Source organism: Ananas comosus, linkage group 22, assembly GCF_001540865.1.
Source record: "Ananas comosus cultivar F153 linkage group 22, ASM154086v1, whole genome shotgun sequence".
Taxonomy (NCBI): Eukaryota; Viridiplantae; Streptophyta; class Magnoliopsida; order Poales; family Bromeliaceae; genus Ananas; species Ananas comosus.
The window spans coordinates 1377821-1404907 of record NC_033642.1 but is presented as its reverse complement, the minus strand read 5'-3'; the positions used below and the strand labels follow the sequence as shown (position 1 = coordinate 1404907).

General features: G+C 36.1%; 3 protein-coding genes across 4 annotated transcripts; 2 read left to right on the top strand and 1 right to left on the bottom strand.

Moving 5' to 3' along the window:
- On the top strand, window positions 6253–9297 carry LOC109726953 (the record flags this gene model as incomplete). 2 transcript variants are annotated; one of them, XR_002220660.1, is given in 4 exon segments in its annotated part: window positions 6253–6514; window positions 7384–7451; window positions 8480–8868; window positions 8971–9297. XR_002220660.1 is itself a non-coding variant. In XM_020256778.1 (4 exon segments), coding segments are annotated over 3 exon segments (648 nt in total), but the record flags the coding sequence as incomplete, so codon positions are not given.
- On the bottom strand, window positions 10086–14666 carry LOC109727002 (uncharacterized membrane protein YjcL-like). The gene is made up of 6 exons (XM_020256849.1): window positions 14343–14666; window positions 13415–13641; window positions 11858–11968; window positions 11268–11423; window positions 10899–11140; window positions 10086–10635 (listed from the first exon to the last, which is right to left on the bottom strand). Exons 1-6 carry the CDS (start codon window positions 14618–14620, stop codon window positions 10312–10314), a joined length of 1338 nt encoding a protein of 445 aa, XP_020112438.1. The 5' UTR covers window positions 14621–14666; the 3' UTR covers window positions 10086–10311.
- Window positions 16560–22464, top strand: LOC109726976 (phosphoglycerate mutase-like protein AT74H; the record flags this gene model as incomplete). The annotated part of the gene is given in 5 exon segments (XM_020256805.1): window positions 16560–17044; window positions 20158–20277; window positions 20404–20617; window positions 21380–21460; window positions 22135–22464. Coding segments are annotated over 5 exon segments (940 nt in total), but the record flags the coding sequence as incomplete, so codon positions are not given.

Sequence of the window (27087 nt, the reverse complement as noted above, 5' to 3'; positions counted from 1 at the left end):
CCTATGGTTTCGTAGTTTCTTACTTTGCCCCCCTGTGGTTTAAAATGTATCAAATTGCTCCCATGTGGTTTCGTTTTTATCTTTTCGGTAATTTTTTCGTTAATATTTCATTAAATTATATACAAAAAACTTTAGATACCAATCTAGATTTATCAAATATTCACTTTAGTACTCTTTAATTTTAACTTTATCACTGATTTAAGAAAAAAAATAATGAAATTGATAAGAAAAAGAGAAAAAAGAAACCACAGGAGGGCAAATTGATACATTTTAAACCATAGGGGAGTAAAGTGAGAAACTACGAAACCACATGGAAGGTTTTTGAAGTTTTTCTTTAAAAAAATAATTATTTAAAAATTTATGAATAAATTTTATTTATATCTATGTAATCTGTAAATATAATGATCTGTCCACGGATTATCTAGCGTGTTCTCCTCAAAAAGGGAACCTTAATGTAGTGGCTACTATTTTATAAAGAAGTGGTTGTGACAATAATTAAAGCCTTTATGAGCATTGTCCTTAAGAGTAAACTATAGGAAAGTGTAATAAAGTAGTGAGAGCAATTATGGTTCTCCACTTAAGAGTAGCCAAATACAGCATGAACTATTGCAATTAAAAACAAGATAAGGGCGTTGGTATGCACTTTAAAGAGTAATTATTATTAGTGTTAATTTCATACAGGTCATTACAAATATATCTTTATAAAGTTCGACTTTCACATGTTGTCTCTATAAAAGTCCTGATATTTTCAAATATGTTCTTACTGTTAAGTTAATCATAGGTAACATACTTAATCCTAATTAATTAATGAGATAAATTGATCATTTTACCCCTCTTTAATTAACAGTTGAGACTTTTTGAGAGACATATTTGTGATGCAAAAAAGTCATTTTACTTATAAAATAAACAATGCTTTAACGATAACAATTCAGAGGAATATATTTGAAAATATTAGAATTTTTGTAGTAACAATATTTGAAAGTTGAATTTTATAGAGATATATTTATAATTCGCTATATTTGTAGGGGCATGTATGAAATTAACCTTTATTATATATATATATATATATGTGTGTGTGTGTGTGTGTGTTCACCCACTAATTAATTATTTTTAAAAAGTAGAGAGCTAAGGATCTATAATCTATAACTCTATATGAATACCCAATAAAACTGATGACATGGCAAGTCCTCTTTTTTTTTTTTAATTTTTTATATTTTTTTGCTCTCTTTGAACCAACTTGTCCTCTTCCTTCAACCGTTTCTCTTTTTCATATGACATTTTATCTTTTGCTCTCTTTGAATCGACCTCTCCTCTTTCTTCAACCGTTTTTCTATTTTATATGACATTTTATCTTTCCAATGTGACTGTTTCTCTTTCCCATATGTAAGTTATCTTCTCCATGCGACCATTTCTCTTTCCATATGACAATTTATTTTTCCGGCCATGCAACCGTTTCTCTTCGCCATAATTTCATATGATATTTTATCTTTCCAATGTGACCGTTTCTCTTTTCCATATGAAAGTTATCTTTTCCATGCGACCGTTTCTCTTTTTCATATGACAATTTATTTTTCCGGCATGCAACCATTTCTCTTCACCATAAGTTGTGGTTTCTTCTCCTGCTTCTTCATTGCCATTTTCTTTACCATCTTGCCTTTTTTAATACAGATTAATCAATTCTCTACTTTTATTTATCTATAGAATTCTTCAGCATGTTTAATAATATAATCTGTACATTCTTTCATGTTGGATTTGCACAATTGTATTGATTTTTATTTTTTATTTTTTCAGTACCATCCTGATATCGATAAACAGCCTGGAGTTACTAAGAAAGTTCAAGATGATAAGCGCGCAGGTATATATATATATTATTTAGATGTTTTATGATATGAAATTTTTTATTAAAATAATTATTTCGTTTTTTGATTTTTTTTTGTTTTTTAGTTTTTCGAACTGTCTTAATGCCTCCTTTTACATGAAAAATTTTTACTTCTTTGGAGAACAAGATTTAATAGTCAATTTGAAGACCATTAAATCATCTCAATACAAGTTGTTGTTCCATTTGAATATGATTTTCTTTTTCTCTAAAATTATTTATCAATTATTGTTTTGCAAGTTTTGAATTAGATTCCGATAATATTCAGTATCGAAGAAAGATCATTTTCAATTAGTTGTTTCACTTTGAGAATGAAAAATAATTCTTTTATTACTATTCTTATTACATCATCCTTATTATTAATTATTATTAAAATTAAAATTATATATATATATATCTATATCTAATTGTTTTTGTGATAAGTTTTATTTTTCTTTTTTTTATTGATGGATACTTTTTATTTTTTATTGGTAGCTTTTATAGTTTCCGTCCGCTGCGAAGCGCGGGTCTCTTCACTAGTAAAGATAATAAATGTGGCAGTGCACACTTAGTCATATTTATGAATTTAGAAGGAATGCACTGAAGTTTACCCACACTGTGCTAGAAAATTACACACCGAAAGAGTGCAGATTAAATTCGACTCGTCTGATCAGTTTGAGTTGATACTAAAAGAGACCCAATAAGAGTTTTAGAGCGAGTTTGGATTTTCGATTTCTTAGGATGACTCGACCTAATTCGATATTCTCAACATTTGACCCGACCCGACCTGACCCGACCTGACCCGACCAAGGTCATTTTATATTAGTTATTGACCTAAAATAGCATCGAAAATTTAGCGGTGTACTGGGCCTAGAATTGGCTCCTTAATGTAAGCCCAAAAGGAGGCCCAGCTTGGCCCACTGCTACTCGGGTTTATAGCCCGACCCGTGCCAATATTATTGAGCCGTAAGTACATAGAAATATATTTTTCTATTTTTTTTAGGTGGGATTATAAATGTCATTTTTTAGCCTAACCAGTAGGGCCGTCAATGAATCGAACACGAGCAGACTAGAACAGGCTCTGTGACGCCCGACTTTTCAGGGGGTCACTCATCCTAGAACTACTCCCGTCCTAGCACACTTAACTCTCTTAACCTCTTGGGTCTAGCTACCACCCAAAATACTTAAGCCGAGTTAAGAGTGTAGCCCTATTATACCTCATATATAGGACTATTTGGGGTCTCACAGGCTCATGTTTGCTTGTTTATTAAATGTGCGAAATACGAACCGTCGCATTAAAATATCGAGCAAAAAAATCAAGCTCATGTTCGACTTGTTTATTAATGAGCAGAATATGCGATAGCTTGCGAATAGTAAGGTAGATTGTTTAAACATACTACTAGGTGAAAAGTTGAAAAAGAATTAGAAAATTAGAAATTTAATTTAATCTAATAATTGAGTTCACAAAATAAAAGTCTCTTTATATTTGGGTTGACCTAAAATCCAAATAGGAGAAATTTTTAATATCGAGCTAAACACAAGTCCGCTGTCTCTAATTCGTGTTCGACTTATTTATTAAACGAGTAATTGATGTAGAACTCATTTGGAGCTAAATGCGAGCTGGCTCGCAAACAATGAGCTGGATTGCTAGCCTTGCTAATTAGCACGATTTGTAGAATACATTATATATATGATTTATAAAAATACATAAAATATTCTTTTAAAATGTATTTTTGTCATGTGTTACGTACTATCTCTGCAATCTATACAAAATTTTAAACTCAACCCTAGTTTGGAGCTTTCTTAAGAGAAAGAAATTAAAATGTTTCCAATAAGGTCCTAGAAAATTCATTTAAACTTATTCGTCAATTACTTTTTTTTTGTAATTAATTTTTTAAAGGGTTTGAGTTTAATAAAATTTGAAAGACAGTAAATTATTTACTGTCATTTTTTTTTAAAAAAGTGATAAACGATTCACCGGTAATTTTTATTTTCGGTGTGAAATTTTAACGACTACATAAAAATTCTAACAAATCAAATACAATATGCAACGCTAATAATCTTAAAATGAGAAATAATTCACAGCTTTTTAATTTTTTGTCTAGCCAAATAACATTTTGAAAGGATTTTTGGCGAATTAAAAATTTTCTAAAGGTTATTTTAGAAAAAAGTCCACCAATGGAACATAACGGAACGGAACGGAGCGGAGCGGAATCGCAACTCCGCCCTCCCCCAAACTCCCCGTGGTAACGCCGTAACGGTATCGTAGTTTTGGGGTTTCTTCGACACACACACAGAGAGCGAGAGAGAGCCCCTCTTCTTCTTCTTCGTCCTCGGAGAGGAAACCCTAAGACCTAGAGAGGGAGAGAGAGACGAATCATTGAGTAGTAGCGGTGTAGAGAGAGAGAGAGAGGGGGGGTGGGGGGAGGAGGAGGAGGAGGAGGAGGAGGATAAATCTCCGGCGGCGGTGGGTAATCCAGAGGAGGGTAGAGGACGACGTTCGTCGTCGGAGGGGAGTATTGGGGAGCGCATGCGGAGATGGGGGCGCCGACGTTGAAGCTGGGATCGACGTGATCNATTTTAATTTTTTTTTTTTTTTTTTTTTGGTTCTTTTGTTGCACGATTTGAGATTGGTTGTAGCGGATTTGTGCGTTTGTTTTAGGGCGATTAGTGGAATTTTGGGACGCTTTGTGATGAGAATTACGCGATTTTTGGTTCAAATGAGGGTTTCGTTGTGCTGTTTTGGTGAAACACAGATCAATGCAGTATAGTAATTGTCCCGAAATAGGTCCAAAAATTGGTTCTCTTCATTAAATTCCAGTTTTTTCCGTAATATTCGTGATGGGTTAGAGCCGATTGGTGTATTCTCGCTTCATTCTGCGTGTTTTAAGAGCAATTAATTGGATTTTTTTGGAAGGATATGTGGTTGGAATTGGAAAAATGTATGATTTTTGGTTGAAATGAATTCAGATCAATATAGTATAGATTTAATAGGGCCACAGATAGGGAATTTCATCAAATTTCACTTGTGTACAGTGAAATTTGAGATGAGTTGGGGCCGATTTCTACATACCTAGTTCTTTTTGTGCGTTTTTAAGGGCAAATAAAGTCGAAGTTTGGGACATATTGTGATGGGAAATTTTGTTAGTGGTTGAGGAAAATGAGATATTTGTTTGCTGTTATGGGTAGAGCCCAAGATCAATGCAGTGTACAAATTCTGTTACTTTATCGTGAAATTTGCAGATCAATGCAGTACACTTGTGTTGCTAAGGTTTTCCAGTGTCTTCTAAAGCAGATTTGGTCCACATCAACAACCTTTCCGGTAGTGGGGATGAGACTGCATGAATTTTGCCCTCCATAGACCCTGCTACGGTAGCAGTTTTGTGCACCAGTATGGTCTTTTTTTAGCCTTCAAATGTGACGGCCTATCTCGGTAGCACTAATAACTCGCTAGGCCCAAACCACTTGCCCAAAATGTTTAAACTGAGTTATCAGTAGTAGAGTCCGTAGTCCTTACATACCCAATTATTATCCCTGCTCCATGTGACGTGGGACTATTGGGGTGTCACATGGAAATCTTGATGTATGTTCTTGCAAATTTGTCTCTCATTTATTTACTCTATTATCATGCTGATTTCTACTGCTAATCATTAGGTTATATGGAAAGAACTCGCTGTGCCTTTTTCTTTTGGAGATACGTAGTAAATGATAATGTTGAGAAGAAAATCGGTTGGCATGCAAGTTGGTTATCAGGGTTGACCATTGATGGGAAAGCTAATCATACTGCAACTTGTAACAATTTGCTAGAAACAAGTTATGAAATGAACTTCTCTATGGAAGTGATTGTAATGATTGCATTTAGAGGCTCTAAAAGTTGGTAAGAGAAGCGTTAACAAATTTAACAAGTCTTCTGTGGGAGGAAGTTGATTCTGTTGTTCGTAGATTTCACAGTGGTATATGGCCATATGGGAAAACACTAAAAAACCATAGAGAGTCATGAAACATCTCAATTCTCAACTAAGGCAAAACAACTGAAGACACTCATGCAGACAAAGGTATATACAGCATTGGTAAAAAGGCTGAATACTTGTGCTATGGCCACAATTGAAGACCTTTCATATCAGTGTTTTGTATTTGCCTTTGTATTGTCTTAACTTATTTTTCATCTTGTCATGCTGTGTAGCTTATTCAACTGTATAATCTTGACTACTGCTGTTGAAAATTCATCTAAAACTGTTTAAATCTGTATACTTTCAACTGTTAATTTCTATTATCTACGTTCTCAAGCGGTGTCCTTATTGAATTGTTCATGAATTATGAAGTTTTTTACTTTACCATGCAGTAATATTCCAAGTTTAATTACTTTTAGTACATATCTCGTTAATCTGTATTGGCAGGTCTACGGAGATGAAGAATGGTCCTTTGGATACTGCGACTATGGTAGTGGAGTTTTCAGTTGTCCACTGAGAGAGAATCCTATGTATACCTTTCGTGAGTCCATCGTACTTGGCAACACAAGCTGTTCCATTTTCACGGTAAATCAAATATTGAGAGAACTTAGCAGAGAATGGCCTGGGAACTCGTACGACCTTCTATCTAGAAACTGCAATCATTTCTGTGATGCTTTCTGCGAGAGGCTTGATGTGCCTAAGCTTCCAGGTAATGCATATTCTCCTTTCGTTTTTGTAAAGTAATTTTTGCTTGAAGATAATGCTTTAAGTGCCTCTTTTTTTTACTGTTTATTTGTCTAATGGGCCCTTAACTAATTTGAATTTTCTTTAGCTAATGAATATGTTTCCCTATCTTTCTTTGTGACAACTGCTTTACAAGGTCTGGACTATGGATGGAGCAGAAGCTTCCTTTGACCTATTTTATGCCATTGTTATTGTTTTTTTCTTTTGAAAGATTTATGTAATGCAGTAATCTAAAGTTCAAACAGTAATGACAAAGCTGGAGGCTTTAAGTAGGACGAAGACCAAAGATATCTAGGGCGGTATTAGGAGTGGGAGAAAAGATGTATTTTCGTAAATATCGATTGCCAAGAAATGTAGCATTTTCAATACTTTGGGTCGAGTAGCCAAAAACAGTGGGAGTACAAAGGGGAGTGTAGGATAGATAATTTAAGGCTGGATATATGAAGTGAATGGGTGCAATGAGTGCTTATCGTGTAGACAAAATACAATTATAAATTGAAAATCGATCTACGGAACTGCGTCAGATGATTTGGGAAGAAACTACATGCCCTGTATATATTCTCCTGTCTTGATCAGTTTACCATTGTTGAAGTTCCTATTAGAAAAGTTATTTGCTGCCACCTATCTTGTACTATTAGAGTATGCTTTTGAAGTCGCAGAGTTTGTGATTAGATGAGCACTTATTACTATAGTGTAACCGTGAAAGGTGATTCATTTCTATTCCCGTTTGGTATTTTCGCTGTTCTCTTATATTTGTTAGTTAGATAAAAGTGTATTCTATGCTGCTGGGAAATTGTTTTACTGTTTATAACGTCAGGTGTTGCGACATCACAGGTTGGGTTAATCGGTTTGCCAATGCTGGTGATGCGGCAATGGAGGTGGCGGAAACTACAGCGACAAAGGTTGGTTTGAAATTCAGCTTCTTTGATTTCTGAATTATTTTGGCACACCCTTCCCTTTTTTCTGTTTTCTGCTGTATCATAATTAGCTTCTATACTACGCAGTTTGTGAACTGGAATTTTCACATAGATATAATTGATCGTGTAATGGAGATTGAGTCGTCAATAACATAGGCTCTTGGAAAAAAATTCAGTAACAGATATTCATGTCCCACTATATGCTCATGACACCGACCTTGGTGCCAATTATACATCAGTTGCTACGTGATACAACAGATTTCATCAAATGCTGTTGATAGATATCTTACTATGTTAATACTAAGCATCCCCCCTCTCATTTTTGAGTTTTGAATCTTTTAAGAGGCCGGGACTTTTGAGTTTGAACTAAGCGGACCCGCTGTTCTAATACCATGAAAAAAAAAAAGTGGTGTTCCAAAAGCTTAAGCTGATAGAGAAGACGCTTTTTTCTTTTTGATTTTTTACTCATAAATATTGAAAGTCTTACACAAGGTTTTAAGCGCCCGTCGGCACGGGCGGTATTCACCGTGTCGTACTGTGCCAACAAGATACCAGCACGATACAGACCCCGTGCCGATGGCACAGTTCAAAACCCTCTATTCTTTAAATTAGTAAGTAATTTTCTTAATAAAGTTTAAAAGATGTGATAAAAAGACATAATAAATAGTTAGAATATTTTGTTGCTAAATAAAATAAATATTTTATGCTATTATGTGTTGACACACAAGAATTATTTTGACCGGAAATTTTTTTGACTGGCACGCATCGGCACGCACTGTGCCGTACCGTGCCGGCAAGTTTCTGGCACGATCCCGTGCCACGGCACTTAAATTCTTGGTCTTACATACTTCCAGCTCAAAATTTTCAGAAAATTGATCCATTTTTAGGCATCCAAGGAACAAATTTATTACACATTATGCTTCACGCATCATGTATTTGAAAATTTCTGCTTCAATTTAGTTGAGCTAGCTACTCATATAAATCCTTTTCTGTTTTCTCTATTTTGAGTGCAGTTTAGACAAGCCAAAGAAGAAATTCTAAATGCCGGCAAGGTGGCCTACAGATTCTTCACTGGTTCATCCTCAAACACTACACCAGTGACAGAAGAGAACCCTAGCAATTCAAATAGCCCGGACCCACTTTTCGCTGGTACGTGGTTCAAAAATCTCATTAATGCCGGCGACAAGCCGCCAAATAGTATCGTAGGGTCCCCAGAAGACTCCGATTATGAAGAATCCGAAGATGAAGAAGAAACACCCGAGGAGCAGAATCTCATCGAACAAGCACAAATCGGAACAAAGCACGAATTCCGAGATTCATCAGCTCTGTGATTTGTGTGAGTAGTGTTTTTAGTACTAATCAAACCAAGTATTAATGACTTGAACAGAATGAGTAAAAAAATGTAAGTTCAGAAATGCTGAAGCTCAAAGTTATTAATACCGGCGAGCTGGTTCGACATATGTTCATTTATTTTCTCAATAATCTTTCTATGTGGGACTAACAGGGTTACGACGGATAAGCACGAACGAGATACAGCGAATCGAACGCTGCGATGCTCTTTTCGGGGCTTCCTTCGACAAACCATTCCCAGGAGCAGAATCAATTTTCTCTCATGTTGGTGATGGTGCTTAATTTTCTTGTTTTTGTATTAATTTTGTTCTTAAGATGATATTTATGAGGGGGGGGGAGTATTTTTTTTGTTTGGATTGCTAATGTTGTTGGCTTTGGGCATTACCTGGAAGAGTTGTGTTTGAGAGGAGCTGAGATGTAAAACCTTGTAAAAAGGATAATTGAACATTATTTATTTTTCTCTCATAGCAAGTTTGAGCTCTCTCTCTCTCTCTCTCTTCCTTTTTTTTCTTTTTTTTTTTTTTTTTTTTTTTTGTTTCTGGGTGTGGGTGAACATGGAGGTCCACCCAAGAAACCTACAGAGTATTCACATATTTTATTTGGTTAAATTACATTATACTACATTGTAATCTACAGGGTTTTTTGTTTTTTTTTTTTTTGTTTTTTCACTTACATATTGAACTATTGTTTTTTGTTTTATTTCTGCAGAGCACCAGCTTAACTATTCTTTTTTTTTTTTTTGGATTTTTAGACTATAAGCAATAAGCATGTAATTTTACATAAAAGTTATTAGAAATGCTGGTTAAAAGTAGTAGGGTATATATTCAACTCATTTTGACATAAAAAATAATTAAAAATAGTTTAATAGAAACTTTTAATGAGCCTATTGCAGAGAATTATTTTATTTTTTTTAACCATTTAACCGGTGTTTTTTTAATAAAAAATTAGATTTTGTCTAAGATAAGAGATTTGTTAAAAGTATTGTAGAAATTGGAGAGAAAATATAATTTAGTGATATCTATGGGAACAGAAAATAGTATAAGGTAGAAAAATAAAAATAAACTTAAAATACAGTGTACAGTGTAGTAGAATATAATTAAGCCATTTTATTTTTCCAATACACTGGAGTTTAAATTAAATCACTCTTTTTCTGAAAGCGCGAGCAGAGGATCGAACCTCCGACCTCTTGATCAGGACCCTCCCATACCAACCAACTACTGTAGCATAGATGGTGACATAGCAATTCAAGGGTAATATAGTAATTTCAAGTTGAAACAAAGCGAAAAAGAAAAACAAAATCTTATACTTTTACGCAAGTTAGACATCAACATTACATGTTCGTTTGAAGATTATCCTATAGCACAGTTGGTAGGTATCTCGAATACTGATTAGACAGTGTAAGTTTTATGCACAAATAAGCTATGGCATTACATTGCAAGATGATATGTCAATAGGAATGCACAAAATTTCTATTTGCAACCAAACTCGCAAACCATTAAATATGTCTCAGAACGAACAATCCAAAGCCTATTCCCAGAAACGTCGCGATGGCGATTCCGAAGATGCCTGCGAGGATACCGGGAATGATCATGGAACTCCAGCCTTTCGCGGTCGCCATTGCACAAGCTGTTGTCGGGCCGCCGATGTTGGCATTTGAAGCTATGAGAAGTAACTTGAGATCGAACCGAAGGAGCCGTCCGACTCCTAGGATCACTAGAAGATGGACCAGCACTTGCACCGACGCGAATAAGAAGATGCTCGGCGCCGTCGTGAGCGCGTTTGAAATGCTACCGTTTGCTCCCACCACCGCGAAGAACACCTGTTACGTTACACATGAGCAAATATAAGTTAACTAAAATCACTTTGCGATTCCGATGTAGACATTATGCTTTCCGCTTTTGCAGTTCGTAATGTGTGTGCATCCGCGCATTGGTGTTTGCGCACGTATGCTCGATTGTGTGCATATGTACTCGTGCAGTACGAGTGTGATGCATCTGCATACGTGCGCCTTTCGTTTGATTGTGTATGTGTGCGTGCATGGACATGCGCAGAGAATAAGTCGGTGACGAGAGGAATCTTTACCTGCATAAGAATCAAAGCCATGGCCTCACCGGCAGGGGCGAGGGCTCCAATCTGTGAAGGAAACAAGGTCGCCATGGCGACCACAATAGCCGTAACGCAGGGGAGAATCCCTCCCTGAGTGCCCAACTTATTAGTTATATATGCAGCTACTTTGCAGATTGCGAAGGATACAGCGATCGCCGTAGCGCTTTCTAGTACAGGTAACTTGTTTTCTCTCTTAGATTCAGAATCCAGTTGAACACCTGCTCAAGTGTTCATAGCATCTATCATATTACAAGTTCACGACTTCTGCGATACGAAGTAATGCGACAGAATCATTTTTGATCCTAACTGTTGAAACACGACGGAAATTGAGCAGGGAAAACACACCTGCAGTGGAAGTTGTAGCTTCTGGTGGTACTTTAGATGCTAAAGCAAAAAGTAATGTGAAATATACCGCGCAGATGACGTTGTCGACAGCCACCCCTGCCGCTAAAACTGATGGAGAAACGCCAAGAGCTTCTGAGACGGCAACGAAATTGACGGCTAGAATAAAAAAAAGAAAGAGGATGCAACCGAATTAGTCGATTTGAGATCACCAAAATGTGGCATATTTACAGCATAGTCAGTGAATGAATACAATCCTACTCGCTCGGATAAATGTTCTAACCAAAATCAACACATTTCAGGTCTAAAATTTCAGTAAATTCCGGTCAGCAACAAGAGTCTGAAGTCAGTTTCAGTTAATTTGTCTGAAAGTAGGAATGCCTTGTACAGATTTTCTGGAAAGAATGATGTGAATAGAACCAAATTTTTTGATGTTTGATCTTTTATTTTACAGGCAATCAATTCAATCTTCAATCTTCAATATTCAAGTATGTATAAGTGAATTGGTTGCGTATTTCTAACAGCTCGAGCTTTTGGAATTAATGGTTAGCGCCAACAATCCGACAATAATAACAGAAAACTTTTGATCTTACTTCCTCCGATGTAACTACTCATGAGTGCTGCTGCAATCTTCCAACTGTCTTGTCCTAGCGATCTCATCGGTATCAATAAATACGCGACGACCGTGCCAATTATCGTTGCAACTGTCATATGAAGGATCAAATTTCGGACATTGATGAAATAGAACTCCAAAAATTTGTGATCAACATAAAATGCTTGAAACGAAGGGAAATCATTGAAAACTAACATAAAATGCGGAAAATAAGTAATCAATTGCCATCTCAAAGAGTTCCTGCTAAATCATTGAAAACTCACATGCTCAATGAAAAGCTAATGGAATAGAGCTCAGTTACAGCCTCTGTAATCTTTCTTAATTCGTTCTGCGTGTTTTCTCATAAACCACTTAAGATTAACTATTCTATTTCATTCATTCTTTTTTTCTTTATTTGGCCTTGTTGTAAGTAGTGTTGTTTCATAAAGTACCGTGAATGGCTTCCGAGGTTAGGGGTTGATCCTGCAAAATGACTTGCTTCATACCAGCTAGTATGTGACTTAATTCACTCACAAGCATTCGCATCGCGGCCCTAGCTTCGTTTTAAGGGCACAACTGAAAGAAGAACTTACTCTATTGACATAATATTTATTCGTATTGCTACTAGCATTGAGATCTAGTTTGGTAATGCGGTGGCTAAAAGTACCATTTTTATACTCTAAAATATCCAAAAAGTCTAAAAGTGCTTACGATTATTCCTTCCTCTATGCTTTAAAATTGCGGTCGCAATCGTCATTGGAGAAGCATATAGCCACATGTTTATGGATCTTAAGCACTAATCAACCGTCCCCAAAATACATGCTAATAGGAAGGGCGCATCCGTCGAACGTAAGGGCTCAACTACAGCCATGGCTTCGACCGGACTTAATCCACCTAAACGTTAGGTCTATTATTGGGCCTATTGCAGTTATATCTATTATGGATTGCAACTCCGTTCAACTTATTAGCTCACCCAACTCTAACTTATTAGACTTAGTTTGGTTTTGAGACCCATCTAACATAATTAGATAAAATGAAGTTGGGATAAAAGTATATACGAATATGCTTCTGCGTTCTATGATGAGACTGCAGAAAATATATCATAACCGACTCATCGCGATATACGGAATGCAATATTACGTACGAAAAGAAGCAGGGTATTTTTCCATCGTACTTTCTCACCACACGTAACGCAATCTCCCTGCAATCCCAAACAAAGCCTTACTCTCCTAGGCCTATTATGATGGGGCAGAAAGTTAGACCAATTTTAGTCAATAATAAAAAGCCAACAATCTTCTCCCGCGGCGGTTGCAACCGCAATTTTATAGTGTAAATAAAGGAAAGATTAAAAGCGCTTGTAAAATTTTTGAACCTTTTATATAGTATAAAAATGATGCTTTTAGTCTTCTACCATTCACCAAAGTAGAAGCTCTAAGCTTTTGCGATTTTAAATTACTCTACAGGATGTAACTAGTACAACAGCTAAAAGCAGAAGTAGAACCAAATAGACACTAGTGTTTGCGACCATCCATGCATAGTACCCTATCGAAAGTTTTACCCGATCCGATCAGAAAGGCCAAGAGCATGGCTCCGGTGGACCGGACCACCCGGCGAAGGTCGGCATTGAAGAGGAGCAACGGTACGGCCAACAGCAGCAAATACTCCAACACCACTCCGTATGCCGGAGCGTCGGCGGGGATGATCCCAGCACTGCTGGCTGCCAGGCCCACCAGCGTGCTCACCAGCGCGCCACTCAATGTGCTCCCCAGCTTGGTCCTCTCCGACCTACTCAGAAACCCCAGAAAAGAAGGATGGTGTTATTAACAGAGCCAAGAGCTAATTTTAAATCATTTTTCTGAATGACAAAAAAGTGCTCATTCATAAGTGCTGCTCAATTAAGAAGCTTAGAAAATCCTAAGAAAACATTCAAACATGACAAATTTCACTGTAGGTTGTTAGCTATCTATATTGGCTAAAATATGTTCAATTTTCTATCCATAATAACACACCCAAAAGACTAATAAGTTGAGTGAGGTTTCGATCTACAATAAACCTAATGCCAACAGGCTCAATAATAGACTTAAAAGGTCAGGTGTGTTGAATCAGGTCGAAATTTGCGAACACTGTAGTTGAGCCCTTAAGTGCGATGGATGCACCGTTTTTATTAGCACATATTTTTGTAATAGTTGGTTAGTGCTTACGATCCACATAGACCCCTTTTTTAAGGACAATGTGTGAATTCAAATTCTCCATACTTGCTTAGCGAGTGCCTAATTATAGACGATGTAGTTTGACTGCAATAAGACCTGCTCTACACAAATTGAGAAAGTCTACGATATTATACTTGCACCACATCATCAGTAATAAGTCAATCGTATATCTCATTCAAAGGGGACAATTCCAGTGATTGTGAATGCCACGTCAGCAATATAATTATGCATTCTAGACATTTTTGACAAATTTGGGGGAGAGGGGAAAAGGAGGACCATATCCCGAAGGCGGCGGCGGCGAAGGCGGCGGCCCACGTGCCCCATTGGTCGTGGGGGGAGATGAGCGGAGTAGCGAAGGCGCCGGCGGCGGCGGCGGAGGAGGACACCGGCCGGATAGGGTTCCGGCGAGCGGCGGCGCCGGCGGCGGCAGAGGAGGGGCGGTTCGGGGGGGTGAACCGGACCGGGAGGTGGACCGGAGCGGCGGCGAACCGGACCGGGGCGAAATGGAAGAGGAGTGGGGAGGAGGAGGAGGCGGAGGAGGCGGCCATGGCCATGCGCCAGCTGGCTCAGGAAGGAAAGCGAAAAAGCAGCCGGACATCTCGTCGTTTTCGGTGGTGCTGCAGTGAGCCGGCGCCACGTGGACACCAGCTTTTGTTTTTTTTGTTTTTTTTTTTTTTGGCTAAATTACATAAAACCCCACATCAAAATTCGATTTTTCACTTTTTCTTTCTGTCATTTAAAAATCTACACTTTACCTCCTTATAAAATGAAAAATATTCAATTTGCCCCTGCCGTTAGTAATTCGTTAGGGTTCCGTTTATAAAATATTATTATATATTTTTTATGCCAAAAATATCCTTAACCTTCTCTCCTGTGAATATGGTGAGGGGCAAAATGGTGAGGAGCAAAATGATCATTTTGTCACTACAGTTCACATCATACCCAAGTGAACATTTTTTATTTTATAAGGGGGTAAAGTGTAGGTTTTTAAATAATAGGAGGGGAAAGTGAAAAATCAAATTTTGATAGTAGGATTTTCTGCAATTTAGCCCTTTTTTTTCTCTCTCTCCCTCCCCCATTATAGATTTTAGGATAAACTTCAAATACCCTTTGTGGTTTTACAGTTTCTCACTTTAATATCCTATAGTTTAAAGTGTATCAAGCTAGTACCATGTGATTTCATTTTTCTTATTTCTTCTATAAGAGAAAAAAATAATTTTTTAATATATTTTTTTTATGATTTTGAAGAATATTTTCGGTATAAATTATAAGACATGAACGAAATAGTGAATTAAATTCTGACGGAGTGGGACTAAATGCAACAACTTGAAATTTTGAAAAAATAAAATACAAATTTTTTAAAAAGTTAGAAAAGAGAAAAAAAATAAATATTTACACGAAAATTTCTGTAATTTAGTCAAATTTAAAATTTAAAGACTAAAATGTCATTCTCCTTTTATAGTTTTAGGACTGAAAGAGTAATTTACTTTGTACTCTGAGCAACATTAGCCGTACAAGTTGGATATAAGGTTTACATCTGTATGCTTATATTGATTTATATTTTTTTTAGGATTAATTTCATTTAGATTCATACTAATATAGTAAATTATAAATATACTTTTACAAATTTCAACTTTTATATATTGTCTTTGCAAAAGTCCTGACGTTTTCAAATATGTCTCTACTGTTAAAGTCCGTTATTAAAAATTAGTTAACCAATCATAGGTAAAATACTTAACCCTAATTAGTTAATGAGCTGAATTGACATTTTTATCTCTCTTTAATTAACAGTTGGAACTTTTCGAGAGACATATTTGTGATGACAAAAAGGCCATTTTACTTGTAAAATAAACAGTTCTTTAACAGTTGCAAACCAGAAGAACATATTTGAAAATATTAGGACTTTTGTAGAAACAATATATGAAAGTTGAACTTTGTATAAATATATTTGTAATTCACTATACTTGGCAGGATCTGTACGAAATTAATTTTTTTTTTTTTTTTTTTTAACTTATCATATTAAAATTGTTTTTACTAAAAAATCTAGTTAAATTTTTTTTTTTTTGCTCAATTCTTATTTTGAGAGGTAGGTAGCACGCTATTCACTTCGTTTATTTTATTTAAAAATAAATATAGTTAGAAATGTGAATGAATTAGAATTCGAACTTGGGAGCTTGAATACCAACAATTAAATCTTTTGCCACTTGCTCTAGCAACAGTAAGGTTTTTTTTTTTTTTTTTTTTTTTTGGTGTCAATTCTTACATTTAGAAAAGTAAGATTCACACCTGCAGTAGAACGTAGCTCGCAACGTGGCGATGTTTGTCAGCTATTCCAGGTGTCGATAGGATCTCCACTCCCACAACCCCGCAACCACACAACCACACGCGCCCGCGCAATCGCACACGTACTCACCATTCGCCAACCCCCCCCCCCCTCTCTTTTCCCCAATTTTCCAATAAAAAAAAAAAAAAAATGAACAGTAGTTTCTTCTACGCAATAGAAAATTGTATTTGCATTGCATTATTACATTCATGGTTTCCTTAGCCTCGTCTCCTCCTCTCCCCTCCTCCTCTCGCCCCCGCCTCCGCCTCCGCCTCCGCTGCTGCGAAGACACCCTCGGCCTCCGCCGCCGCCGACCCCCGCTCTCCGCCGCCGCCGTCGCCGCGGAGTTGCAGCTGCTGGAGCGATCGGCGGCGGCGCTCTCGGCGGCGGCGGCGGCGATGGCGCCGGCGCCGCCGAGGCCGCGGCGGATCGTGCTGGTGCGGCACGGGCAGAGCGAGGGGAACGTCGACGAGGCGGCGTACGCGCGCGTCCCGGACCCGCGCATCGGGCTCACGGCCCAGGGCTGGCGCGACGCCGACGAGTGCGGCCGCCGCATCCGCCGCCTCGTCGAGAGCGGCGGCGCCGGCGACGATTGGAGGGTCTACTTCTACGTCTCCCCCTACCGCCGCACGCTCGAGACGCTCTGCGGCATCGGNCCCCTTTCCCCCAATTCTAGTTCATATGTTCTAAATTTTCAAGTCACAAAACATAAACAAATTGATTGAGACCCTACTCTGTTTGGACGTCGGAATAAGTCATTCGGTAATATCCTATTTGATATAAGAATTTTTTACTGTAATTGTAATTGTTTGAATGTCGAAATAAGTCATACAGTAATATCATATTTGATATAAAATTTTTTTACTGTAATTGTTTGGATGTCAGAATAAGTCATCCTGTGGCATCCTATTCACTACGAGGAATTTTCATTGTAATTGTTTGGATGTCGGAATAAGTCATCCTGTGGTATCCTATTCGGTACGAGGATTTTCTAATGTAATTGGAAACCAGGAGCGCGGTCAAATGTATAGAATGATATACCATACTCAGCCTTCAAATCATTTCTGGCCCTGTTTGAAAGTCTGCGGATAACTCATTCGCTATAAGGATTTTCTAGAAACGAGTTTGATTTTTGCCCATTGAAAGGTCTTGATATCATCATGATTTAATAGAATAGCATATTTCACTTACTACTAGGTGATTTATCTTATTCGAAAAAATGACTTGAAGGCTGAATATAGTATCTAATTTTAGACGTTTGATCGCACTCCGCCTCTGCTAAATAAATCATGGAGATATACCAAACAAGATATTCATGCATCCAAACTCGGCCTTTTCGGAGTAAGATAAGTCATTTCGTAGGTAAAATATGTTTTCCTACCAAGTTAATAGATGTCAAGGTCTTTCAAGGAGGAAAATTAATTCATCCCGGAGCTTATTTTGCATTTAGCCCCCTCAAAAATATTCTTTTTGCAGATAATTCTATCAAAATTATGAATGCAGAAATGACACTATAGTGTGCTTGTAGGCGCCATGCAAAATATTTTTAGTGAACATGGTGATTCACTCGCCGTGTTTAGAACGCCATGATTTGTTTATTGCGTTTAGTCAAATGTATAATGTACTTCTAGAAATTGAATCAATGTCTCTTCTTCTCCATACACTATTCTAAACACAGTGCATGAATCACCGTGTTCACTTAAAATATTTTGCATGATGCCTATGTGCACAATATAGGTTCATTTCTGCATTTTTAATTTTTATAAGATTATTCGTAAAGTAAAATTGTTTAAGGGGGCTAAATGCAAAAAATAAACGCTCTTATTCTGACGTCCAAAAAGGGCTTAAGTTCAAATCTTGATTGGATTGCACTGATTTGTAATTCCGTTAATTCAAGTAACTTGGTTTGTTGCGGAATTCTCTTGTTTGGAATGGATGGGATTGGATTGGTTCGAGTTTCGTACTTGGTCACATAGCTCATAAAGGGGTTGGAGATAAGAATTCTTTTTTTTTTCTTTTTTTGATGTGTGAGAAATGCAAATTATGAAAAATCCAACCTCATGCCGTTGAATATGCTTATACTTACTGATATCATACCAAACAAACTGTTNTTTTTTTTTTTTTTTGATGTGTGAGAAATGCAAATTATGAAAAATCCAACCTCATGCCGTTGAATATGCTTATACTTACTGATATCATACCAAACAAACTGTTTTCAAGCAAAGGATTTTTAATGAATTCTGATTTGAAATTTCCGTCTAAGACGGTGATTTCGACGATTCCGAACATGGTCTTAGTAGCAATTTTGTTAAATTCAATGGATTCGAGCTTCATACTGTATAGCTAGTAAAGTCATTAATTTTAATGAAATCTCGACTTCATATGACTGAACTTAAATTGAATTGATTGAAGAGGATATTGTTGAGGGTGTCACCTTGCATATTTAAGTGCCCGGTGGCATCGACCGTATCCACTATGCCGACAATGTTGGTTATATGTCTTCTTTTGTATAGGGCATAAAATTATTTGTTTGGCCCATAAGGTTTTTTGGACTAATATGCAAAAGAGACATAAATATGAAAGTTGATTTATGGCGCACAGGGTCTACCGAACTATTCAAAGTATGAATACAAGACTTTCATTGGGCAGAGAAGTATATATGCCTGTGTTTCATGCATGCATGCCTGTGTTTCATGCATGCATGCATGAAACACAAGTTTACCCAATTGTCAAAAAGCCTATAGATAGGCTAATTAAGGAGTTGACAATTGAAGTTGCCAACTTCCATTGTGCAACTACTTGTATGGCTATATAAGGCTTCTCACTCCACAGATTTAGACAACAAGATGAAGCACAAGCAACGAGTGAATTAAGTGAGGTATTAGGAGAAGTCTAGAAACTTAATTAGTAGCTTGTTGAGTTTCTCTTATTTGTTGTAACAAGAGAAGGGTGGTAGTAACCATAAGGCTCTTGTATTAGATTGAGAGAAACATAAAGGTGTGGGCTTGTATTTTTGTTTTCTTCATATAAAGGATACATCTCTCTCGCTCTCCCCGTGGACGTAGGCCACTTGCCGAACCACGTAAATCGCTGTCTCTTTTTTTCTGTATATTTTCTTTCTATTATTTTTTCCTATTTCTTTGTTCGTGTATTTTTGTTGATAGAACATGCAGGACGATCCTAAGTCCCAACAGACAAGGTATCGGTACGATACGATCCTTGTTCCAATGACACGGCTCAGCCCTATTTTCTTTAAAATTAGCAAGTAGTTACTTCAATAAAGTTCAAAAGATTTGATAAATATATATAATAAGCAAATATAATATACTAGTGCCAAAAATAATAAATATTTCATGCCATTATGCTTTGATATATGGGTTTTTTTTAAGACTGAAACACATTGGCATAGCATGGCACTCACTGCGGCGTATCGTGCCAGCAAATTTTCGGCACGATCCTATGACGTGACACTTAAATCCTTGCTATTTAGTAGCCGACATGTTGTAACTAATCGGCTTATATCTACTAAAATGCATTAAATTGGTGATTTATTGCTGTAGTCATTGTGCGGCACATTGATCACACGAGTGCGCAGCATAGCAGTGCAGCATTAATGCGAGGGCATGTATTCCTGTAGATTCTGAGAAGATCTGCTAATGTTTAAGAAGTATTCCATTACAGAAAGCCTAATGACTTTTTCAGATAATCTGTTACTCTTCACGGCTCTCTTACTAAGAGTTCTGCTCTCTGCCCCTGTATGTGATATAGGAAATTTTCAAGACAGGGAGAAGATGCGAGTCGAGAAAGAAACCCGCCAGCGATATGGTCGTTTTTTCTACCGTTTTCCAAATGGAGAATCGGCTGCTGACGTATACGACCGAATAACAGGTAATAAGCTTTTTAATAAACCACGGGCTATCCTAGCGTGCACGATAGTCGTATTCGTTCTCTAACACACTTGACCTGTTCCTCTAAGAGGTATAGCTTCATATTTATGCAGTGTTACTGCTACAGGCTTTAGGGAGACCCTTAAAGCAGATATTGATATAGGTCGGTTTCAGCCACCTGGCAAAAGATCACCGAACATGAACATCGTTCTCGTATCGCATGGATTGACGCTAAGAGTTTTCTTGATGAGGTGGTACAAGTGGACCGTGGAGCAGTTCGAGGGGTTGAATAATTTCGATAATGGTGGAATGTTGGTTATGCAAACAGGGAATGGCGGCAGGTAACCATTTCCTGCTTTATATGGATTTGACGATTTTATTGCACTTTGGTTCTCATATTTTTGGCCATATTGCAGATAACTCTCCCTAAATATAACAGCTAGCATTTCATTAACAGCAGTTAGTCTTTTCTCCTCGTCGTTGGAGTTGGAAACATGTAATTTTCTGTGAATTTGTTTGTGCATTTCATGTGTAAGCATCGTAAGTTCCTCCGAAAGGAGTCGACTTACTTATCCATGTATACTACTGGGGCTTTGATAATATGATAAATATTCACATGAGACTTCTTGGTTGGTCTATTAATATGCTGTTGATTGCACATTCAATCTGAAAGCACTAATCCTAGCAGAGACAGTCCCTTTTCTGCTCTGCTTCAGCACTCGTTGGCTTTTACGAAGTTCTTTCTGAACTTCACATGCTGCACCTCGTTTCCCTGCAGCTTCATGTGTTGCAATTAACTATCTTATGGTTATACCGCGACATTTTCCATTAACAATAGATTAGTAGTAAGGGAACAGTAACTACAGGTTAGTTAAGTTCAGTGCAAACATGCTAAACTGTGTATGTAGTTTTTAATGTTCTGATCTCTTCAGGTCTTTAACATTTTTATTTCGTTCTTATTCTTAGTCTTTTTGATTTGTTTAGTTTCATTAGACACTTGATTAGTGTAGGAAACTGATCTGCAAGTTAAGGATGGATAAATTAAGTTGAAAAGGAAGTACATGTGTTAATCCTACATAGTGATCCTTTTACTATGATTACAGGTACAGCCTCCTTGTGCATCATACCGTCGAGGAGCTTAGAGCATTTGGTTTCACTGAAGAAATGTTAGAAGATCAGATGTGGTATGAATACACTCTACTTATCTGAGAATTTTTGGCTTTTTAATTTTGCAATGGGAAAAGCGTGCTGGACCGGTGGAATTACTCGATTACATTTAGCTGCCCGAACTTCGAAAAAGTAAAGAAAAATTACACAAACATCAACCCCCAAAATTTCGTTAGTTTTTCTTAATTGAAACTAGTTAAAAGTTCACATAGTTCTTTCTAGTATATAAAGTTCTGAGTGACTAAATCTAGTTGGGCCAAAGTCCAGGAGGGTCAGGCATACTTTTCCCTTACAGCAATCTTGTAAAGATTACGACTAATGCAGCGTCCCGATAGCGGAAGCATCTCGAGGATCAGGGATGCAACTGCTGTAGAGCTTAAGTATGCCTGGCATCAATATTGAGCATACTTGTGTAATTATATGTTTATAAAACGACTCACATATTTAAACATGATATTTAACTCAGTTAATTGACTTCTAGTTCATATTCAAAGTGTCAATTTGACTCAATTTTGTTCAAATTGACCTCAAAATCTTGTTCAGATTCTCAAAAAGTCTTTGAGAATGTTTTCTACTTTCGACACCTTTTTGCTTGAATTTTTTGGGTGTTACAACTAATGCTTGGATTTTTCTCTAAATGTATCTAAACTTTTATTTTTTTTTTTCCCTGTATGATTAATGTTCTCCACAGGCAAAAGACCGCGAAACCGGGCGAGCTGAATTACAACTTCATGAGACATGGGCAATCCTTCTTCACACATTTTGGTTAGAAATTTCGACTTAAATAGGAAAAAAAAAATGTAAAATAGTTTCCTCAACAGTACAATTATCTGGCTAAAGCTTAAGCTAGTGTTAGGGCACATAGTTTGTGGTAATACATGCATGTATGAGATAATGTGGGGAAAAAAGGGCTTTTTGAAAGTTTATATATACTATTTTTAAAAATTTCCCTTTTCTATTTAATTTTCCCCCTTTTCTTTTTTTCTTAATCAAACAGATCTTGTTTGTGTTGAATTGTTAATATGTTTTACCTTGTTCAATACTAAAGAGTGAGAGGGAGGGTAAAAATGAGGGTAACTTTTTCGTGTAGGGGCAATTACTTATATATCTCTGAAAAGTTTCAAACTTTCTGATTTATCTATTTTAGAAGGCTGATATTATAAGTACTCTTTTAACGTTCCAAGTTATTTCAAACATACCCCTAAAGTTAAATTTTATTAGTAAACTGTTAGCAACCGTTATTATTTGTATAAAATTACTATTTTGCCCTTCTAAATATATCATTATGCCATTACCAATTTTTTTTATTTGTCCTTAAGTTGGGGGCAAAAAAAGTATTTTAATTTTTTTGTCTTTTAAATATATCATTCTACCATCACTAATTTTTCTTATTTGTCCTTAAGTTAAGGGCAAAAGCCGTATTTTGATTTTTTTAATTTTGATAGATATTTACCTTATGTTTAAGTCGAGATGACTTAATGAGTGATAATTATGGGAGCATTTTTGAATAATAAGGAACGTATGAATGGTATATTTAAAACAAAAGAAAAGTAGGGATAAATTAGATATTTTCAAAGTTTTGAGGAATAGATGGACACTTATCCCTTTCATGTATTTATACTTCTTATTTCGCGGATTCTTGTTACGAGCGAAAGGATTGGGTTGTATTTTGAGGGATTAGGGTTTTCTGAGAGAGACATGCTCGTCAACAACATAAATTGCTTTTGTGCTTATTTTTCTCCGTTTTTCGATTCGCTTTGGTGTTCCATACTTGAAGAAGCAGGATTCTTTTTTCTTGTTTGGCTTTTGTCATTACTTGAATTTAGCTATAAAATTTTATAAAAAGACATTTGCAGATAAAATTATCTATAATTAAGCAACGCAATTAAATTATGTAAATTGCATAAATTGCTCAACAAATTATCACTGTTGATAGTATTAGCAAAAATAGGAAATCTCCTTTATCTAACTTTTTTATATATTATTTGAATTGTAAATTAGATATATGTTGAGATATGGAATAATATGATATGTATAACTCAATTTAGTAAATTCTTCAGCCTAATTTGCCAATTTTTTATTTTTTTTGGATCTATTTGAGACGATGATAAAGTTTATGATGGTAACTGATGTAATTTTTAATACAAAAGGATAATTGAGAACGGGACTAAAGTGTAAGTAGATTTTTTATAATTTAGCCTACTTTTAATTTCTGTGCGCTCTACATTTTAGTCCCTGAGTTCATATCTAATTAAGGTAAGGATATAAAAAAGATAGTAATATTGACAGACTAAGAGTTATTATTGATGGAATATGGGTACTGAATCCAATCTTAAAAATATTGTACATAGACATGATATAATTTTTTGGCTAAATTACAGAAAACCCCTCTGTCAAAACCCATTTTTTTACTTTCCCCCCTTGTCATTTAAAAACCTACACTTTACCCCCTTGTAAAATAAAAAATATTCACAGAGGGGTATGGTGTGACAAAATGATCATTTTGCCCTTCGCCATTTTCGTTTTCTCCCTCATCCTTCTCATTCGCGGCGGAGGAGGCCGACCTCGGGCGGGACACAGGCGGCGAGGCCGTCGTCGAGGAGGACGATCTCGTTGAGGGTGTCGGCCATGCGGCCGATGGAAGGCGGGAAGCAGCCGCCGAGTTTGTTGTGGGCGAGGACGGCGATGGAGTTCGGGGAGTCGCCGAGGTTGGCGGGGATGGGGCGGCGGCGGCGGAGGCGGTTGGAGTTGAGGAAGATGGCGTCGAGAGGGCGGTCGAAGAGGAGGTTGAGCTCGTGGAGGAGGGCGAGGCCGGCGAGGGCACCGTCCCGGAAGCCATCGAAGCAACAGGAAAGAGGGGCGGAAGGGTATTTTTGGCATAAAAAAAATGTTATAACGGAACCCTAACGGTAGGGGGTGAAGTGCACATTTTTTATTTTACAAAGGGGCAAAGTGTAGGTTTTTAAATTACAGGGGGAAGTGAAAAAGCAGGTTTTGACAGGGAGTTTTCTGTAATTTAACCTAATTTTATTAAGATTAATTCTACCCTGCACTGTACACAAAAAAAATGTGTACAATCCTAATCATGCTATTGCATATAGCTTGATATTCTGCTTTAATTTATTGAGTAATACTTTAATACACCATGTAAATTTTGACCATTTATTTTTTTAAATAGATGGTTGAGATGTAATATGATTCTAAAGGCGACCTACTATTCTGGTTTAGGTACCATTCACCCGGTATCTATTTAAAAGGCATTTTGGTCTTAGAAAAATATTTTGGTCTACCAAATTGGTTTTATCCAACTAATAAGGCTTAGTTTGATATTCAGGCCTATCTAACGCTATTAGATAAAATGGAGTTGAGAAAAATGCATATAGGGATATGCTTCTGCGTTCTCTGATGGGACCGCAGAAAATATATTGTAACCGATTAACCGCAATATACGGAACGCAATATTACGTACGAAAACAGGGTATTTTTTCATCGTCGTTTCTCACCGCATGTAACGCAATTTTTCCGCAATCCCAAACGAAGCCTAAGGCTTAGTTTGGTATTGAGGCCTATCTAATGCTATTAGTTAAAATGGAGTTGAGTAAAAAACGAAGCCGAAGGCTTAGTTTGGTATTGAGGCCTATCTATCGCATATAGTGATATATTTCTGCGTTCTCCGGTGGGACCGCAGAAAATATATCATAACCGACTCATCTCGATATGCGGAACGTAATATTACGTACGGAAACAAACAAGGTATTTTTTTAACGTACTTTTTGACCGCACGTAACACAATCTCCCCGCAATCCCAAATGAAGCCTAAGAATACTATAACTTTCTCAAATACCTATAACAATAGTTGGAATTCAAATTACAACTAAACTGTAAATTTAAATACAAGGCAACATAAAAAACTTAATTATAAATCAAATTCAACTTTTAAATATAAAACACAAATTTAAAATAAAACTTTCAGTTCAAATTCAAAATTTTAATTTAAATTAAAAATTAAAATTTGGCTTTTAGATTAAAAATGCAATGTAGATTCAAAATTTAAAAGTTTAATATAATTTTGAAATTAAAATTTTACATTACAATACCAACTTCAAAGCTTAAATTTAAATTCAATATTTTTTTGAGTTGGATAACAAATTGGGTATTATCTAATTTGGTAAGTAACAAAACTAAATAAGATACTTAATATTATAGGATGTTAACAAATTTGGTACTGTACGTATACTACTAATTGTTTTTCAATATTATCATATTAATTAATTCAAATCGGTAACCTGTTCAATAGGTTACTTTATATAAAATACAATTATACCCTTTACTAATTAAGAGTTTGATTTTAATACATATGGTGTATTGAAGTATTGCTCTAATTTATTTGGTTTAAAATGTATCACTTCTCAAATCTGACACTAAATCTATACCTACCTACCTATACATTATTTTCTATAGAATTTGCCACATGACAGTTCCTACTTCAATCTTGCCTTCTCCCTCTTTCCCACTCCTGATGCTTCGTGCTTTTCCGTCTTCCATCTCTATCTGATGCTTTGTCCTTCTATCTGCCCATTTTTTAATTAATGTATTCATATAATCTATTGTCATTTAAACAAATCAATTTTATATAAAAAAAATACTCTTTTTTCTTATATTATTTGTATTTATTGATATCTCATGACAAGTCAAAAAAATTTTCAAATTTTTTTCTTTATTAATTTTCTGTCTTTTATAGTATTAGCTCACCGCAATGCGTGGGTAATTTTACTAGTTAACATTATATATATACATTGTTGTATTATATGTTTGCTAGCTATAATCAATAGTAAAATTTACCACATTAATTAATTTATTATCTATTAATTATTGGTTATCTAACATCTACTTTAACTATGACCAAAAATTAACAAGTCGAGGCATTTATTTTGGGTTTCTATTATTTTTGTTACTTGGCTTAAACGCACCAAGAGAGAGAAATTTTATTAATTACTCTGCATATACCTTATTCCCTTTTAGTCCCTCAAAAAAAAAAAAAGAAGAATTAAAGTGCTAGTCATAGATTTGATCAATTCTCATGATCAAATATATAATACTTGGTAATAAGCTAAAAATTGTTATTTGTTATTAAAGCTAAAATAAGATCCTTCACTATTATATTCAATTCATACAAAAGTGTTACATAATATTTAATAACCTATCCACATTGAAATATTTTAGTCAACAAAAAAAAAAAAAGAAACTCTATTTGAACTACCCATTTCTCCATTTCAAAGAAACTTAAAAAACAATACAAATTAATGTAAAAAAAAACTAATGTAAATATAATATACAATATAAAAAGAAACTAAAGCATAATTACTTACCTTTGTGCACGTCCAATATATTTATACGAAAAAAACATGCGCGCACGTCAACAAAGTCCACCATTTCCTTTTGCATGTCATAATTTCCGAATTACCCCTAATCCAAGGGCCCTTGTTTAGTAACATTATGTAGTTTAGAGGATATTTTAGTCATTTTACTGTCCAATAACATGGTCGTGGCGCCAACTTGTAGAAATGCACGTAGGTCAAAGGGGTTTAATACTAGGGTTTTCAAATGGAGAAGAGAGGGAGAGCTTATAATAACATTGAGGGGT

What these genes read in the sequence shown, in the direction of transcription:
- LOC109727002 (XM_020256849.1), bottom strand. Translation starts at nt 14,620, where the DNA reads ATGGCCATGGCCGCCTCCTCCGCCTCCTCCTCCTCCCCACTCCTCTTC. An exon ending in GAGTAGTTACATCGGAGGAA is followed by an intron (nt 11,424 to 11,857) that starts GTAAGATCAAAA and finishes TTTTTATTCTAG; the next exon opens with CCGTCAATTTCGTTGCCGTC. An exon ending in AGCTACAACTTCCACTGCAG is followed by an intron (nt 11,141 to 11,267) that starts GTGTGTTTTCCC and finishes ACACTTGAGCAG; the next exon opens with GTGTTCAACTGGATTCTGAA.